Raw genomic sequence first — 16,453 nt, forward strand, 5'->3', positions numbered from 1 at the left:
TCGACAGTTGTTGAATTTACGGAAGTCTCAGAGGCATCCAAGATTAATGAATTTAACTGAAAATCAATAAAACTAGATGCTGAAAATCTGCAATAAAAAGAAAACATGGTGGAAAAATTCAGTGAAGTCAGAACTCTCCTTACAATTTCTAGTCTGAAGGAGGGTCCCAACCTGACACACCACCTCTCCATTCCATCCAGAGACGCTGCCTGACCCGCTTAGCTACTCCAGTATTATGTAGATATAAAGAACTGCAGATGCTGGTTTGCAAAAGAAGGCTCAAAATGCTGGAGTAACTCAGCAGGTCAGGCAGCATCTCCGGAGAACATCGATAGGTGACGTTTTGGGTTGGAATCTTTCTTCAGATTTTCTGTGCCTTACATTTTCTGTTTTACTTTGACTTTTGGCAATAGCATTCCTTTTGCTTTTGGACATTAGTATGAAAATGGATGAGCCGAGTACTTAGTAATTGGTATTGATTGAGAATTATGTATGAGAATTTGGTATGAACTGTTTTATACTGAGATGAGTTATCCTGAAAGATAAAACAACATTAACCATAAACTGAAGATAATCTTAAAAGTCATTTACAATTCACTCCTATTTCCAAAAGTCAATAAAAACTGCTGAGCCTTGAAATTCTTGGCCCATAGAGATCGTTGTCTATGCAGGATGTACTGTGCAGCAGATACACATGCAAGAAAGAAGGATAGAAACACAAGGAACAGCAGATATTGGAATCCTGAGCAAAACACAAAGTGCTGGAGGAACTCATCGGGTCATCCAACATCTGAAGAGAGAATGGAGAGGAGACGTTTTGGGTTAAGACCATTCTGCAGATGGGTGTTAAGTGGAAGAGAGATTGATATTGTATTAATTGATATTGGATTATTTTAAGTATTTTCTTTAATAGTATCTCAGAAACCCATTCTGCTTGTAGATGTTACGTAAAATTAGAGAATTCAAGTATCACAGGACCCCCAACCCTATTTTTGAATAAAAACAGTTTTATTACACTCCAAATCTGCCCAAAAGTGTGGGCTATAAAATCTGCTTATATGCAGCTGTTGAATGTGATGTTAAATCTTCTCAGCCTCTAAACTGACATTTAATATTGTTTTGGCATTGGAAGCAAAGCCGTGTCAGATGGGCCCAATGCCAAATAAGTAATAACCAAAAAAAATTGATTCATGTTCACAATGATATTTATGAATTTCTCTGTATTTACAATTTGAAATTTTACCTTAAGGCATTCTGACTCTTCTTGATATTCTTGCTTCTCATGTAAATATCGGTCAGCTGCCTCAATGGGTGAAGGGTTGTAGTTTCTGCTTTCTGATTCATCTTGGACTGTGTCTTGAGACATGGAATGTGAAAAGTTCTTCTGGAATGTCCTATAAGAAAATAGAATGATTTACCACTTGCATTACCACAATCTCTGCAAGTGTATTTTGAATGGACAGCATAGTGCCATGTCAGATACAGATGCCTCAAAGCTCCACGAACTTGTTTAGTTTACTTTAGTTGAGAGATACAGCACAAAAACAGGCTCTTCAGCTCACCTATTCTGCACCGACCAGCAATCCTCGTTCACTAGCACTATCCTACGCACTAGGGCCAATTTACAATTTTTTTACCGAAGCCAATGAACATTCAAATCTGTACGTCTTTAGAGTGTGTGAGGAAACCTGAGTACCCGGGGAAATCCCACACGGTCACAGCGAGAACGTACAAACAGACAGCACCCATTGTCAGGATCGAGGCCGGGTCTCTGGCGCTGTGAGGTTTGGGTTTGATTGTGATCTTCAGTGCTATGAATGTAGAGTCTACTCCCCATGACTGCATGAGTTTCACAGAGGATATATAAACCCCATACAGTAGAGATAGTGGTAAGAGCATTGTGGGGAGTTAAAGGGCATGTGACAGTGATTAAGTTGTAGGGAAATATGTGGGGGAATGGGATAGATGGGATTGTTTTGAGAGTCATTGGGTCAAATGACCTCCTTTTAGGTCATAGGGAATGTGCGAGAAATATGGGAATGCTTCCAATAACATTTCACAGTGTAACTGATACACCTGGAGGCTGAATCTAATGTTGAATATGGCAACCAGGTTCCATCAGCAAGTAATCTGGAGAAAGATGGTGAATTTCTAAAAGTATCAGAGGATGTCCATGGCTTGATCCTCGACACAATGGTTTGGGCAGGAGGTGAAATATTTATAATTGGAGAATTTCACATTTACCCACATTATAGTCCATTTGCAGATCTTTGCCCACTCATTTCACGTACTTGTATTATCTTGTAGCCTTGTTATGTTCTTTTCACAACCTACCTTCCTATCTTGCTTTGTGTAATCAGTGCTTAAGATTTAAGCAGGGGAAACATCTGCCCAACAAGTTAACTGCTGATGCTGGTTAATACACAAAAGGACACAAAAGTTGCTGGAGTAACTCAGCAGGTCAGGCAGAATCTCTGGAGAACATGGATGGGTGACTTTTCGGTCTGGAAAATGGTCTTGAACCGAAATGTCACCTATCCATGTTCTCCAGGGGTGCTGCCTGACCTGCTGAGTCACTATAGCATTGTGTCCTTCAGCGTCTCCCCTGCATGCTGCTTTTATGTGTTCCTCCTTCTCTACAGCACTATTTATTGTGTTCTGCTTTGAGATCGTTGGTAATTCATTAACACATTTAAAACATGGTTTAGCTCAGAAGTAGTTCATATTTCATGCTAATGCACATGTTCTTATGGGAAATTTTACAGTGGAAAGATAGCAGGAGCTACCAATTCCACGTAAATGGCTTTTTCAGTTTTTCTTGAAGGCCTGGAGTAGCAGAAGTCTCAGCCCAAAAGGAAATGTTCACCCTTTTTCTGTTAATTTTGCCCACACTCTTTGCTGGAATGGTCTCCCTCTTTCCCCTGCCAAAACTCCTGATTTTCCCTACAGTTCTGAAGGATGATCATTTCCCCTTTCCATAGTGATGGACTTTCTCTCCCTTCTGCCTCTTTTGCTGACTTTCTTTCCAAAAGGGAAGCCGTAATAACATTCTTGCTCACATTGCCTGTTAAAATTACAGGCTCAAGATTCCGTACGACCTAATCTGAGAATTTACCTTCAGGTTTATATCCCTTCAGCTGGATGCTCAAAAGACGGAGTTAAAATTAGGTAGTTTGTGTTCTACGAATCTGACTCTATGACACTCAATCTATGGTTTGCAGAGCTGGAAGTCATCCGGTCAATTTCAACTGGGTAGTTTTCATCAAGTGCTAAAATTGAAGCCCAAATCCTTAGGTACTTTCACAATCGATAAAAAATATATAAACACATATTTTAGATGGTAATATCAGTGCAGTTTTCAAGGGAATCGTAAAATTTGGACCAAATAAGAAGCACAATCATTTCTAATATTCCTGTGGATTTTCTTGCAATATTGGTACGTTTTTATGGTCAGTGCAACATTTATGGTACAAAAACGCTTCCATTTCCATCACCACTCATTTTCATCACAATTAAATGAATTGGTGTCACAGATGAACAAATTCTCCAGTTACTTACTGATCGTTTCCTTGGAGTGAAGATTCAGAAGTCAACCACTCAGGTTTCCTGAAGGAAGCCAAAGTAGGTTTCAGGGACATGTCAGCAAAAGTCAATAAATCTGTCAGCAAAATGAAAAAAAAGGCATTTATATTAGTGCTATTATTATTGCTAAATGATATGCAGTATAACAATACGTGAAGAAATGATTCAATTCCGCTTCCTTTGGCAATTTAGCAATGAAGCAGGTAAACTTCCACCATTGTGAATTGGAAGAGGTCCCCTTATATTGGATCACATTAAGAATATCACATTTTTGCATCCACTCTCTACATACTAGGGGCAATTTACAGTGGCCAATGTGAAGAGGCTTTTCACTGTACCTTAGTACATATGACAATAATAAACCTAAAGCTAAGACCTTTGGTGTCTGGATGTTACAAGCCTTGCTGTAATGTGCAAAACATTGAGCCATTGTGGAAGTATTAGAGTTTTTAGCTACAGGAGCATTACCTGTCAGACCCCCTCTCTTTGCCAACTTCACATAGTCAGAATCAGAGTCAAAAACAACATTACGACGTCCTCGGAATCGTTCCTCGCCAGTTGTCATGTATCCAAGACCAGGCATCAGTGATGTTTCGCGTTGTTTATTGTTGGAATTTTCTTCTTTTATATGTGACATGGTTTTCAATTGTTCTGTAAAATAAATGAAGCATATTTTCAAAAAATGTAAAGTGTTCTTCATACGACATTTTCCCTGCAGGTTTGTTTAGTTAGAAGTAGCAAATAGCATTTATAATCTGCCTTAATAACTGGTTGCCAACTTTTTATGGTTGTCAACTTTTCTGTTGACACTTTGGTTGGGATTTAAAACCTAAGGGGAACTTTGCTTCAACTCTGACTGGTTGAGAAGTCCAGCCAATGATCCATCCCTGATTATGACCAATTATCACCAAGAGTGGTGAGTCTGTGGAATTCTCTGCCACAGAAGGTAGTTGAGGCCAGTTCATTGGCTATATTTAAGAGAGAGTTAGATGTGGCCCTTTTTGCTAAAGGGATCAGGGGGTATGGAGAGAAGGCAGGTACAGGCTACTGAGCTGGATGATCAGCCATGATCATATTGAATGGCGGTGCAGGCTCGAAGGGCCGAATGGCCTACTCCTGCACCTATTTTCTATGTTTCTATGTTTCTATGTGTCTGTGATGTAAATAATTGTCTGCACTAGGAAATATATTCTGGTCAAAGGAGGAACATTTAAAAAGTAGATTTCTGGCATTTGGAACTGTATAGCCACAGAGTACAAGAATCTCCTCCTGTTCTTTGCAAAATCATTATTTTTGTTTAAATGGGGTAGTGGGCTGACTCTTTAATCATTAATCATTAAGAATGTCATGGTAAAGCAGGATGCTAGGAGGGTGCATGGTTTTTGTGTGCCAGGGTTACAATGACACACAGGTGAGGAATAAGGCAACGTTTTAGATATTTGCAATTGTCTGACCATGTCTTCTCAGAGCTGATTGACGTATTCTGTTGAAATAGCCAGAACATGTCAAAGTCAAGAAAGCACATATCCAACATATTTCCAACCACTCAGAATTTTATTTAACTAAACGCTTCAGTGAAATTATTTAAATGAGATTAGTAATAAGATTTAGGAAATTTAATAATTTTCAGAAGATGCCAAAAGGTTATTACTTCTTCTCCCTGCTCCCTAAAGGTAAAGAAGCTTAAAAGTGCATACCACCAGACTCAAGAACAGCTTCTTCCCCTCTGTTATTCGGCTTCTGAATGGTCCTTCCATAAACTATTGTGCTGTCCAATTCTCCTCTACCCCATTGCGGACATTGGACTTTGTCTATGGAACTGGTGCGCTCCAATGCTGAGAACTATGTTCTGCACACTGTATCTTCTCCTTTGTCCTATCTATTGTACTTGAGTTTGACTTGAATGTAATTATGTGTAGTATTATCTGATCTAGTTTGATAGCATGCAAAACAAAGCTTTTCACTGCACCTTGGTACATGTGACAATAATAAACCTAGACCTAAACATGGGAAGGGGAACATTATTTTCAAAGCTTACACATATAGAATGGCCATAGAGTTGAAACAACAAAGTGCTTCTAACCCTAAATTAATTATTCACTTTCTGTAGGGATTACTGTTAATGGGGAAATCAATGAAACAGAGGAAAGAACAACATTAATTACTCCAAACTAAGCTGACTAATGCAGATTCACTTCAACAGTAGATTTTATGGCCAAAATTATTTAAATGTGTAGCAGAATTAAGAAAAACCTAAATTATGATCTAATTCCACTTTTAATTATTCCCCGTTGTTTTCTCATTATGTTAGCTGTTAGCTTGGATTGCTGTGTTAGAGAAACCTTTTTCTTTCACTGGGTACGTGCAGCATGTTTATGTGCAGAAAAGGAATATGCTGACTCTCAAATATTGACTCAGCATGCTTTCAATCATCTTGCGGGGAAAAAACAGGACTGAAGGCAATAAAATAAATTTTCTGTTAATTCACAACCTGCTAATTCTATTACTGAGTCGCAGCATAAATGAGATTGATACGATCACTTGACAGCAACATAATACATTACATGCAATCTATTCTAAGAGTGTTACTAAATATAGCTTTTTCTGCTGACTTACTGCAGAATTTGGAATGCTTTAAAATCAATCGGACATGGATGGATTATTTGCTACTTATAGGGATGAGGGTCTGGGTTTAGGGATTGTAAATTCCTAGTATTCATGAAATTCTGAAGCTCTGTTGTAATCCAATTGATTGTTGCAAACACTAGTCAACACTATTAGAGAACAATAGTGCATTCTCTCTCAAATAATGTGAACACAGTAATTTTTTTCTGCCTGGATTTGAATAGCCCAGTTCAGGCACCAACACAATAAAATATAAGTACACTGTCAGCGCTGTGAGTAGATCACATTGTTTATGGGAAATAATCACAGACCCTTCACAATTAACTAAATTCTTCAAAACTTAAAAATATAAAAGAATTGTTGTGTGCCTGTCGCACTTTTCGTGATATCAGAACAGAAAACTTTATTTTATATAAAGGGTGGTGGGTGTATGGAACGAGCTGCAGGAGGAGGCAGTTGAGGTAGGTACTGTCACAATGTTTAAGAAACATTTAGACAGATACACGGATAGGATAGGTTTAGAAGGATACGGGCCAAATGCAGGCAGGTGAGACTAGTATAGAAGGGATATATTCACAAAATGCTGGAGTAACTCAGCAGGTCAGGCAGCATCTCGGGAGAGAAGGAATGGGTGACGTTTCTGGTCGAGACCCTTCTTCAGACTGAAGGGATGTTGGTCGGCATGGGCAAGTTGGGCCAAAGGGCCTGTTTTCACGCTGTGTGACTCTGACTCACTAAACACAGATTAAAGCATACAAAATAGGCGCAGGAATAAGCCATACTCTCCATTAATCTATTTTGTTATTTAATAGACCAAACAAAGCTGTCTCTGGTTGGAGATTTGAAGGCAAACATCGCTTTCATCCGCTCCCAGGTAAGTAGGTCCTGGACGTATGCAGATACAGGAACCAATAATTCGAGGATTCCCCAACATCATTAGACATGAGTGAGATGCCAGAAGATTGGAGGGTGGTTTCCATGCTGTATGACTGTGACTCTAGAACATTACACGGAGGAATCTGTCTCTTAGTTAGTTATTTTAATTATAGTTTTTGACAATAGGTATTTTTTAATTATATGAACACTAATCTGCACAACCAATATCACCCCTGACTCTAACTACCATTCCTGGTGATGTTATAGTCATACAGCATGGAAACAGCATGGGCCCTTCAACTTGACTCATCTACTCATCCCGGGTGCAAGATGCATGGAACAACAACCTTTCTTCAGGTGTTCCTAAGTCTTCAATTTTTTTCTATTTTTTGTAGTCTAATATTGAGGGTCACCATTGTTTTAGCATTTGCATTAATTATGAAGGGACTTTGGCATCCCCTTCAACAAGGACAAGGACGTGGTTCACAGACTCACCAGCCGCCTGCCACTTTTGCGGGCTGGAAGAGTCTGTGTTCCACGTGTACATGGAGTGTGTGAGGTTGCAGCCCCTGTTCCAATACCTAAAGGGGCTGCTCCTGGCCTTCTGGCTGCACTTCACTCCCACCATCCTCATCTTTGAACACCCTGTGCATAGGGGAGAGGATAGGGCTGAAGATGTCCTGGTTGGGTTGTTCCTAGGCCTGGCCAAGCTAGTCATCCGCGAGTCATGGAGCCAGGCGGAAGAGGGCTCTGCCCGAGCTGGCTGCCTGCCCCTTTTCCAGGGTTCCGTCCGTGCCCGGGTGGTTTTAGAAAGTGACTACACACTGTCCACGGGCGCCCTGGGGGACTTGAGGGACCGCTGGGCACCGCGGGGGGGGGGGGGGGGGGGGGGGGGGTGGAATGCATCCTTAATATGGGTGGTGATTTAGTTGTATAATAGTTTATTTAGTATATTTGTTTGACTTGTATTATGGTGGTGGGTTTTGTTTTGATTTATTTCGTGTTGCATATATTATTGTAAATAATTGATTAAATTATTTTTGGTAAGAAAAACAAGGTCAGGGAACTGCAAGAGTGAAGTGAGTTTTATGACACGTGTGTAAAGCAATCATATCATATCATATCATATATATACAGCCGGAAACAGGCCTTTTTGGCCCTCCAAGTCCGTGCCGCCCAGCGATCCCCGTACATTAACACTATCCTACACCCACTAGGGACAATTTTTACATTTTTACATTTACCCAGCCAATTAACCTACATACCAGTACATCAGTATGTCATTTACTTAAATCGCCTCGTTATTTTAGTTGACAATTTTTTTCTGGTCTTTTATTCTTTTATTCTTTTGGGGCAGAATAGTTATTGATAGTTGTATAAAACCCATTCCACAGGCGTCCAACTGAAATTAAAATGTTATTGAGACTTTCTTGAAAAGTCAGATGCATACAGTGTTGGAATGAAATTGAAAAGATGAAGTAATTTTGATGGTTTGCCAATCACCCATAAACGTTACAGAGAGTCAAAGCAATTAGAATGCTAGTGCAGTGTGGTTGCTTAGAGCAAGCTGAGCACGCATCAGGAAAACTCTCCTCTGTATACACTCCTTATTCTTGTGCAGACTAAAAAAAACAAAATGCTGGAGGAACAGATAATGTTTTGGATGGAGTCCTTCTTTAGATTGATGGGACAGAGGATAGAAAGCTGTAAAAGAGAGGCAGGGGAGGGGCAAAGCTTGGCGAGTGATAGGTGGATACAGGTAAGGATTTGAGATTGACAGATGGGTGGAGATGGTTACATGGGCTGGAGGTGATATGGAGCCAAAAGAGTGTCAGATAAGGAAGTAGAGTGAAATGTAAAGCTGGAGGGAGAGATATCGGGGACAGGGGACAAGGGGAAAGGGGGAAAGGGGGGGTAACGGGGAAAGAGAGTTTCCAAATAGGGAGAGGTGGGAGACGAGTGGTAGGAGGAAGGGAAAGGAATAGGGTGACAGGGGTGTTGGGAGAAAGGTGTCCACACTGGGATAGGGGGGAGATGGGATAAAAGAAGGGTGGGGTCAGGAGGTTTTGCTGGAAATTGGAAAATTCAATGGTAATGCTGTTGGGTTGTAGGCTTCCCAAATGGAAAATGAGGTGGTGTTCTTCCAGTATGCCTCAATGTGTGACAAATTGAGAAAGCTTAGCATCAAATAGCTGAGCTAAGAATCACACTGTGACTCACAATGAAAACATTGTTTCCTGACAGGAATTTTCTGATGCATGTGCATATTTCAGCTTCTCATACTCCAAAAGGAGCATTTCACTATCATTGATGCAATTCTATGCATATGTTATGTATCAAACTTCCCAATGCCTGCTGGTGCAAGGCACAACCAAAGTACCAGTGTAATTTTTGAAAACTTGTATATCAAGTAGATTTATAGTGTTTTGGGGATTAAAGCATAAAAACAGAGTTGCCTGATCAAATTTCTGGGTATAAAACCGCTTGGCTGGCGGTGAGGGGAGCCCTCCCAGTCAGATCCTTCCTGCACCGCCGGAACCTCACTACCAGCGCACGCTGCCCTCGGGACGGCTGCTATGGAGAGGTGACGGTGGCCCACCTCTTCACAGAGTGTGGATTTGCCAAGAGAGTCTGGAGAGGTTTGCAGGGGTCCCTGTCACGATTTATTCAGAGCAGCTCCGTCACAGAGGACTCTGTGATCTACGGACTGTTCCCAGGGACGCATTCAGAGACTGACATCGAGTGCTGCTGGAAGGTCATCAACTCGGTGAAAGACGCTCTTTGGTCTGCCCGAACTTTGTTGACCTCCCAGCGGAGCGAGCTGTCTGTCAAGGAATGTTGCCGACTGGCCCACTGCAGACTGCAGGAGTACATGCTGAGGGACGCACTGAAGCTCGGTGCAGCCAACGCCAAGGCCCTGTGGGGGAGGGGCACAGTCTAGGGTCCTTCCGCTGCTGGACATGGGGGGCAGGGTGTGGTGGAGACGCCCCTCCAAATAAGGGATACTGTGCAAATTTCAATGTAAATTTGGAAATGAATACCTGTATTGAACGTGCAACCTCTGGAAATGTCGGATGGGGTTGCTAAAAAGATGTTTTGTAAATATTTATTACTTGAATAAAGTATTTTTTGATATATTAAAAAAAAAAAAAATGTGCTGAGTGCTTCTCATTGAGTTGACCTGCTGGTAGGTCATTAACTCAGTGAAAGACTGTCTTTGGTCTACCTGAAACCTGTAGACCTCCCAGCAGAGTGCGCATGAGAAAATAACTGCAGATGCTGGTACAAATCGAAGGTATTTACTCTCCCAGCAGAGTGAGATATCTGTCAGGGAATGTTGCTGACTGGCCCACTCCAGACTGCAGGAGTACATGCTGTGGGACGTACTGAAGCTTGGTGCAGCCAATGCCAAGGCTTTATGGGGGAGGACCACAGTCTGGGGTCCTTCCGCTGCCAGACATTGGGGGGCAGGGTGTGGTGGAAAAGCCCCTCAAACAAGTGAAGGGATAACACCCCAGACAACCACATGAGGTATAATGATATTTCTGTGAACACTACCAAATACAACCCAATAAATGTATGTATAGAGGCTGAGAATGTCAGAATAATTTTTGCACAGTTCTTGTTTTGTATATATTTTTCTGAATAATTTTTTTTTTGATTTTATAAAGTGACTACATGCTGAGGGACTCACTGAGCCAATGTCAAGGCTCTGTGGCGGAGGACCTCAATCTAGGATCCATCCACTGTGGGACATTGAGGGGCAGAGTTGGTGGAGACAACCCTCAAACAAGGGAAGGGATATCATCCCAGGGGGCCACAAGAGTGGTAAGGGTGCTTGTTTTAGGGATAGTTGTGAACACTACCAAATACTGTACAACACTAATGAATGTTTCGACACTTTTTGCTCTGTTCTTGTTTTGTATATGTATATATATATATTTATTATTTCGAATTAAGTTTATTTTTGGAAATAATAAAAAAATTGCAGTCAAAACACTATATGGCTAAAAGCAAAAGCAAATCATCTTTTTTCCTTAAACAGTCTACCATAATGGCATCTCTTCAACACTGCTGGAGGTTTCAATGTTATTAAATTCCATCCATTAGTGCTAATCCATTACTATATACAATGAATATATAATTAAAAGATAATTGACAAAATATGATAATTAGAACATTCTTTGGTGATGATGCTATTAATAATGCTAACAAATGAAGTGAGATGTTATATTTTAGATCACATTATGATACATTAAAGATTTACTTATTCTAACAAAAATTAATTTCACCACAGTATTAATGGGATTGAAATAGATATATGGACCAATGCATTCTGAAACTACCTACCAGATTGGTCAATGATTTTACTGTCGTTCATTATTCTCCTTCAATTGATGATAGATTAATCTGAAACTACACAAATTAATGTTTTGTTAATCATACAATTCTTACAGTTTATTTGCATTTTAATTCTAAATCCCCAAGAAATAATCCTTGTTCAGGTTTACCTATAACATTAAATTATTAATTTAGGTTTCATATACATTGCACATACAAACAGAGGCTCCCTTTGCAATGAGATCAAGGCATTTACTTAAGACTGAATTTGTGTCTTCTCTCTTTCATACATACAGATGTGTTCATAAGAAACAGATGCAGGAGTAAGAAATTCAGCTCTGCTCTGTCATTCAATAAAGACATGGCTGATCTTCCACATCAGCACCACTTATTTGTATTAATCCAATCTGGTTGTTTGAATATTAAAAAATATATATATCCTTCCCATCCCCATACTGAACTTTCTGTCGTGGGGCTTCTTCATTGCCAGAGTGAGGTTGCATGCAAACTGGAGGAATAGCACCGCATATTTCATTTGGGAAGCTTACAACCCAATGATATGAACACTGAATTCTCCAAAATGAATTAAGTAACCTACAAACGATCTTCCTCCCTCCTCCTCCCCCCCCCCCCCCAATCAGTCTGAAGAAGGGTCACGGCCCATAACGTTGCCTTCCAGCAAGAGACTCTGACTACTGGGGCCCTAGTGAGAAAACCCTCCAGAGCACTTCTTCAGTAGGGTCATCGGGAAGGGTGCCAACGCTAGACATCATCTATCCATGTTTTCCAGATTGCTGCCTGACCTGCTGAATTACTCCAGCACATTGTTTCTTTTTTTTAAACCAGCACCTGCAGTTCTTTGTGTCGACCAATCAGAGGAAACATCTATGTATCAAACCACATGAACATTTTCTTTATTTCAATGAGATTACCTTATTCTTCGAAGCTCTGGGGAGATTACCTTATTCTTCTAAGCTCTGGGGAGGCTCGTCCTTCATATGTTAAATGCACCATCCCACGAATCTCTATGCACTGTTCCCTTACTTTCTGTTTTTCATTCACTTTGTTACATATTCCATTTTCCACGACTTTATCCATTTGTTCAATCTGTCAACATTCTCTAAAGCATCTCTGTGTCTCATTCACAACCAACACTGCCACACAGCTTTGCATTATCTGCAACCCTTCACGTATTACATTTGACCACTTCATCAAGATCATGGATATAGCATGTAAACAAGCAGGATCTACTATGTTTCCCAACCTGAAAATGGCCCCTTTAAACCTCCTTTATGTTTTCTATCTATTAAGCAATCTACAAAACACACTGGTATTAAATCTCCAACCCTATGAGGTCTCAGTTTGTTTAATCATCTCTTGTGTGGCATCTTATTGAAGGCATTCTGATGGTCCAAATTAACTAAATTTATATATTTTATTCATTTTCAGGAGTTGAATAGCACTGTCATGGCAAGCATTTATTGTCCATCCGTAATTGTCCTTGAACCACCATCTTCCACAACTCCCTGAACAGCTGCAGTCTTTCTGGTGCAGGTACTTCCATAGCATTATTGCGCTTCACTCAGTGACAATGAAGAATGTGCAACTTGAAGTAATCTGCCCCTCTAGTATCTGTTGCTATTGTCCTTCTTAGAGGTAGAGGTTGAGGGTTCTATCTGAATAGCCTAGTGCATCTTACAGCTGGCATGCACCGCAGCCACCAGGTGAAGGTGATAGAGTGAATAAAAGTGCAAGGTAGCGGATGAAATGACAATTAACAAAGCTGCTGTATCCAGGTTGGTGCCAAGCCTCTTGAGAGTTGATAGAGCTACACTTGAGTGTATTTCATCACACTCCCACCTTGTAGACAGTTGAAAGGCCTTGGAGTCACGTTTCATCGGATATTCAGTCTCTGAGGTGCTTTTGGCACCACGGCATTTATGTGCCTGGTTCATTTGAGATTTTGCCACTATTGATATTGATGGTGGGGAATGCTGCAATGGTAATGTCATTGAATGTCAAGGGTAGGTGGTAAGACTCTCTCCTGATGGAAATGGTTGTTGTAAGGCACTTGTGCGAGATGAACATTACGCCACTTATCATGCTGTCTAGGTCTTGTTACATGCAAGCAAAGGCTGTTTCATTCACTGAGGGATTGCGAATAGAATTGGACATTGTGCAATCATCATCAAACCCAATATGACATTCTAATGGAAGATTGCTGATAAATCAGTTGAAGATGGTTGGGCCTAGGACATTGCCTGAAAAGCATTTGCAGCGATATCCAGAGCTCGGATTATTGACCTCCAACATCTATCTTTGTTTGTCAGATATGACAGACCTTTGGTGTGTTTTCCCTTCGATTCCCATTGACTTCAATTTTATTGGAGTGCCATGATGGCTCACCCGATCAAAATGATGCCTTGATATTGAGGCCATTCACAGTCACCTTAACTCTAGAATTCAATTCTTTGATCTACATTTGGACCACAGCTATGGTGAATACTGGAGCAAAGTGTGCCTGAAGGCATCTATACAGGGCATCAGTGAGTAGGTTATTGTAAATAAAGCACTGTCAATGAGAGCTTCCATAATTTTGCTGATAATGGCGCTGAAGCCAGGCGACTCTCTGCGTGTTGGTCCCAGATGTGGATCTGCAACCATTCATTACAATCGCACCACTCTTCTAAATTCTCTACTCCAGCATCAGAATTTCTTACTCTAACTATGCTACCCTTTATCTGTACACTGTTGATGGCTTGATTGTAATCATGTATCATCTTTTCTTTGGCTGGATAGCATGCAACAAAAAAGCTTTTTGTTGTACCTCGGTACATGTGACAATAATAAACTAAACTAAACTAATAGAAAGTAGTCTGATTGAGAGCAGAATGAATAGACAGATGGGTTCACCTCGTTCATTCATTCCACCATCATCCATTCTGCTACTCGTAATGTCAAAAAACAAACTTGTCAAAAATAATTTAAGTTTCTTAATATTCGGTTAACTCCACTGAATATCATTATTATTTTCCAAGTGACCTGTTACCACTTCTTAAAAGACAAGTTAATGTTTGCAATTTGAATTCCTACTTTCTGCATTCCTTATAAAATTTCAAAGAAATGTCAGTTATTTTTACTATTATGTTCACTGGTTTTATTCAATATTTCTCAAATCTCATGTTTATCCTTTACTTTTTTTTTCTCTTTTTATGATTATGTTTTAAATTAGTTTGCATTTGATCTACACAAATACTGAGTTGTTTGCCTAAAAGTGGGCTGAGTGCTGATGCCACAGGAATAGCTGTAGATGGTAAACACTTAACAGAGAAATCATGCAACTAAGGGTTATAATGCTTTCTGCAGAACAAGACAGCAGTGTTGGTACTCGGGCTGGAACAGGCATTGATTTGTGAAGAAGGGTTCTGACCCAAAATGTCACTTCATCTTTTTCTCCGGAGATGCTGCCCGGACCTGCTGAGTTACTCCAGCATTTTGTGTCTATCTTCGGTATAAACCTGCATCTGGAGTTCCTTTCTACACATTAATTTGTGATGATGGTGTGAAACAATACAGTTGTAGTGAAGAGAGCTGCAGTAATTTACAAAGTGGGAACGATCTATTGGCTTGTCTTTGCAGCATTGTCATGAACTTGGTCATTCTTGAACAATTCTTCAAGCAGGACTGGGGACAACAAAGCCTTTCGGTACTCACTGAGTTCGACAATGTCAGCATTTCAGATGTTTTGAATTTCAGATTTCCAGCCTTCACTTCACATTTTGCTTATTTCTTTACTGTCTTTACACACTCATCTCTTCTATTATACAATCTCAAGACCTTTACTATTGATCTTTCCTCCCTACCTGTGGATTTTATTTATTTCGAACTATTCCCACTTCTGTCTTTTTTTTAATCATGTGTAATGAGACTGAGATTCTTGTTGAAATCAAGTTGTGTCCCTTGACCTGAAATGTTTAATGTTTCTCTCTTCACAGATGCTGCCTATTCTGCAAAGTATTTCCAACATTTACAATTTATATTTCACGTTTTTTGCATCTGCAACATTTTGCAGATAATCTAGCAAGGTAAACTCATGAATCTTTCAGTTAAACCTGCACTTTATGTTGATTCTACAATTTTTTAGGATGGCACAGTGGTGAAACTGGTAGAGCTGCCATCTCATAGCACCGGAGACCCGAGATTCTGACCTCAGGTGCTGCCAGTCTGGAGTTTGCACATTCTTCCTGTGACCGCACAGGTTTCCTCCGGGTTCTCAGGTTTCCTCTCACGTTTTGGAAATGCGCAGGTTTGTAGGTTAATTAACCTCTGCAAAATTTCCCTAAGTGTGTATGGAGTGGATGAGATTATGAGATAACATAGAACCAGCGTGAATAGTCATTACGGACACAGTAGGCCGAAAGGCCTGTTTCCATGCTGTACCTCCCAAGCAATCTCCAAACTTAAACCTCCTCCCTTTTCTTGTTCTCACTCAGCATTCATGAATAGGTCTGCTGTTTGTATGATTAAAAACTTAAAAGGTTTTTATCCTAGACATGGAAAATAATCTTTGCATTGAACATAAATGTAATTAATAAGTGCAGAGGGTTTGTGTTTGCATCATTTCATTTCAGCTATTAGCCACATCATAGACTTTCCATTAAAAAAATCCATTGAACAGATTAGCTTCGCAAGTGGGTTTATTTAGAGAGTTAAGCAAAATATGCAGCATATTAAACTGTCCAATTTAAAACCAGTAGTTAACAGGGGTTTCATCAAACAAATCAGCTAGATATGTTCATTAGAATTTTTGTATATAATTTCAGAGGAATTATGTCTCAGTAGCCAAACAACCTACGATATTCATGAATAAAAAGAAATAACACATATATAATCAAGTATTATAAGAAAATAACTGCAGATGCTGGTACAAATCGAAGGTATTTATTCACAAAATGCTGGAGTAACTCAGCAGGTCAGGCAGCATCTCGGGAGAGAAGGAATGGATGACGTTTCGGGTCGAGACCCTTCT

At 40.1% G+C, this 16,453-nt stretch overlaps 1 protein-coding gene across 3 annotated transcripts in view; it reads right to left on the reverse strand.

Moving 5' to 3' along the window:
* Positions 1-16,453, reverse strand: part of c8h7orf57 (chromosome 8 C7orf57 homolog) — a 55,135-nt gene that overhangs the window by 29,923 nt on the left and 8,759 nt on the right. For all 3 annotated transcript variants that reach the window (XM_078404512.1, XM_078404510.1, XM_078404509.1), the window contains exons 2-5: positions 11,434-11,499; positions 4,051-4,233; positions 3,559-3,658; positions 1,244-1,394 (exon numbers count right to left, since the gene is read on the reverse strand). In XM_078404512.1, the coding sequence (XP_078260638.1) occupies positions 1,244-1,394; positions 3,559-3,658; positions 4,051-4,233; positions 11,434-11,464 (465 nt within the window). In that variant the 5' untranslated portion in view covers positions 11,465-11,499. The remainder of the gene's footprint in view (positions 1-1,243; positions 1,395-3,558; positions 3,659-4,050; positions 4,234-11,433; positions 11,500-16,453) is intronic.

Source organism: Rhinoraja longicauda, chromosome 8 (genome assembly GCF_053455715.1).
Source record: "Rhinoraja longicauda isolate Sanriku21f chromosome 8, sRhiLon1.1, whole genome shotgun sequence".
Lineage (NCBI taxonomy): Eukaryota > Metazoa > Chordata > Chondrichthyes > Rajiformes > Arhynchobatidae > Rhinoraja > Rhinoraja longicauda.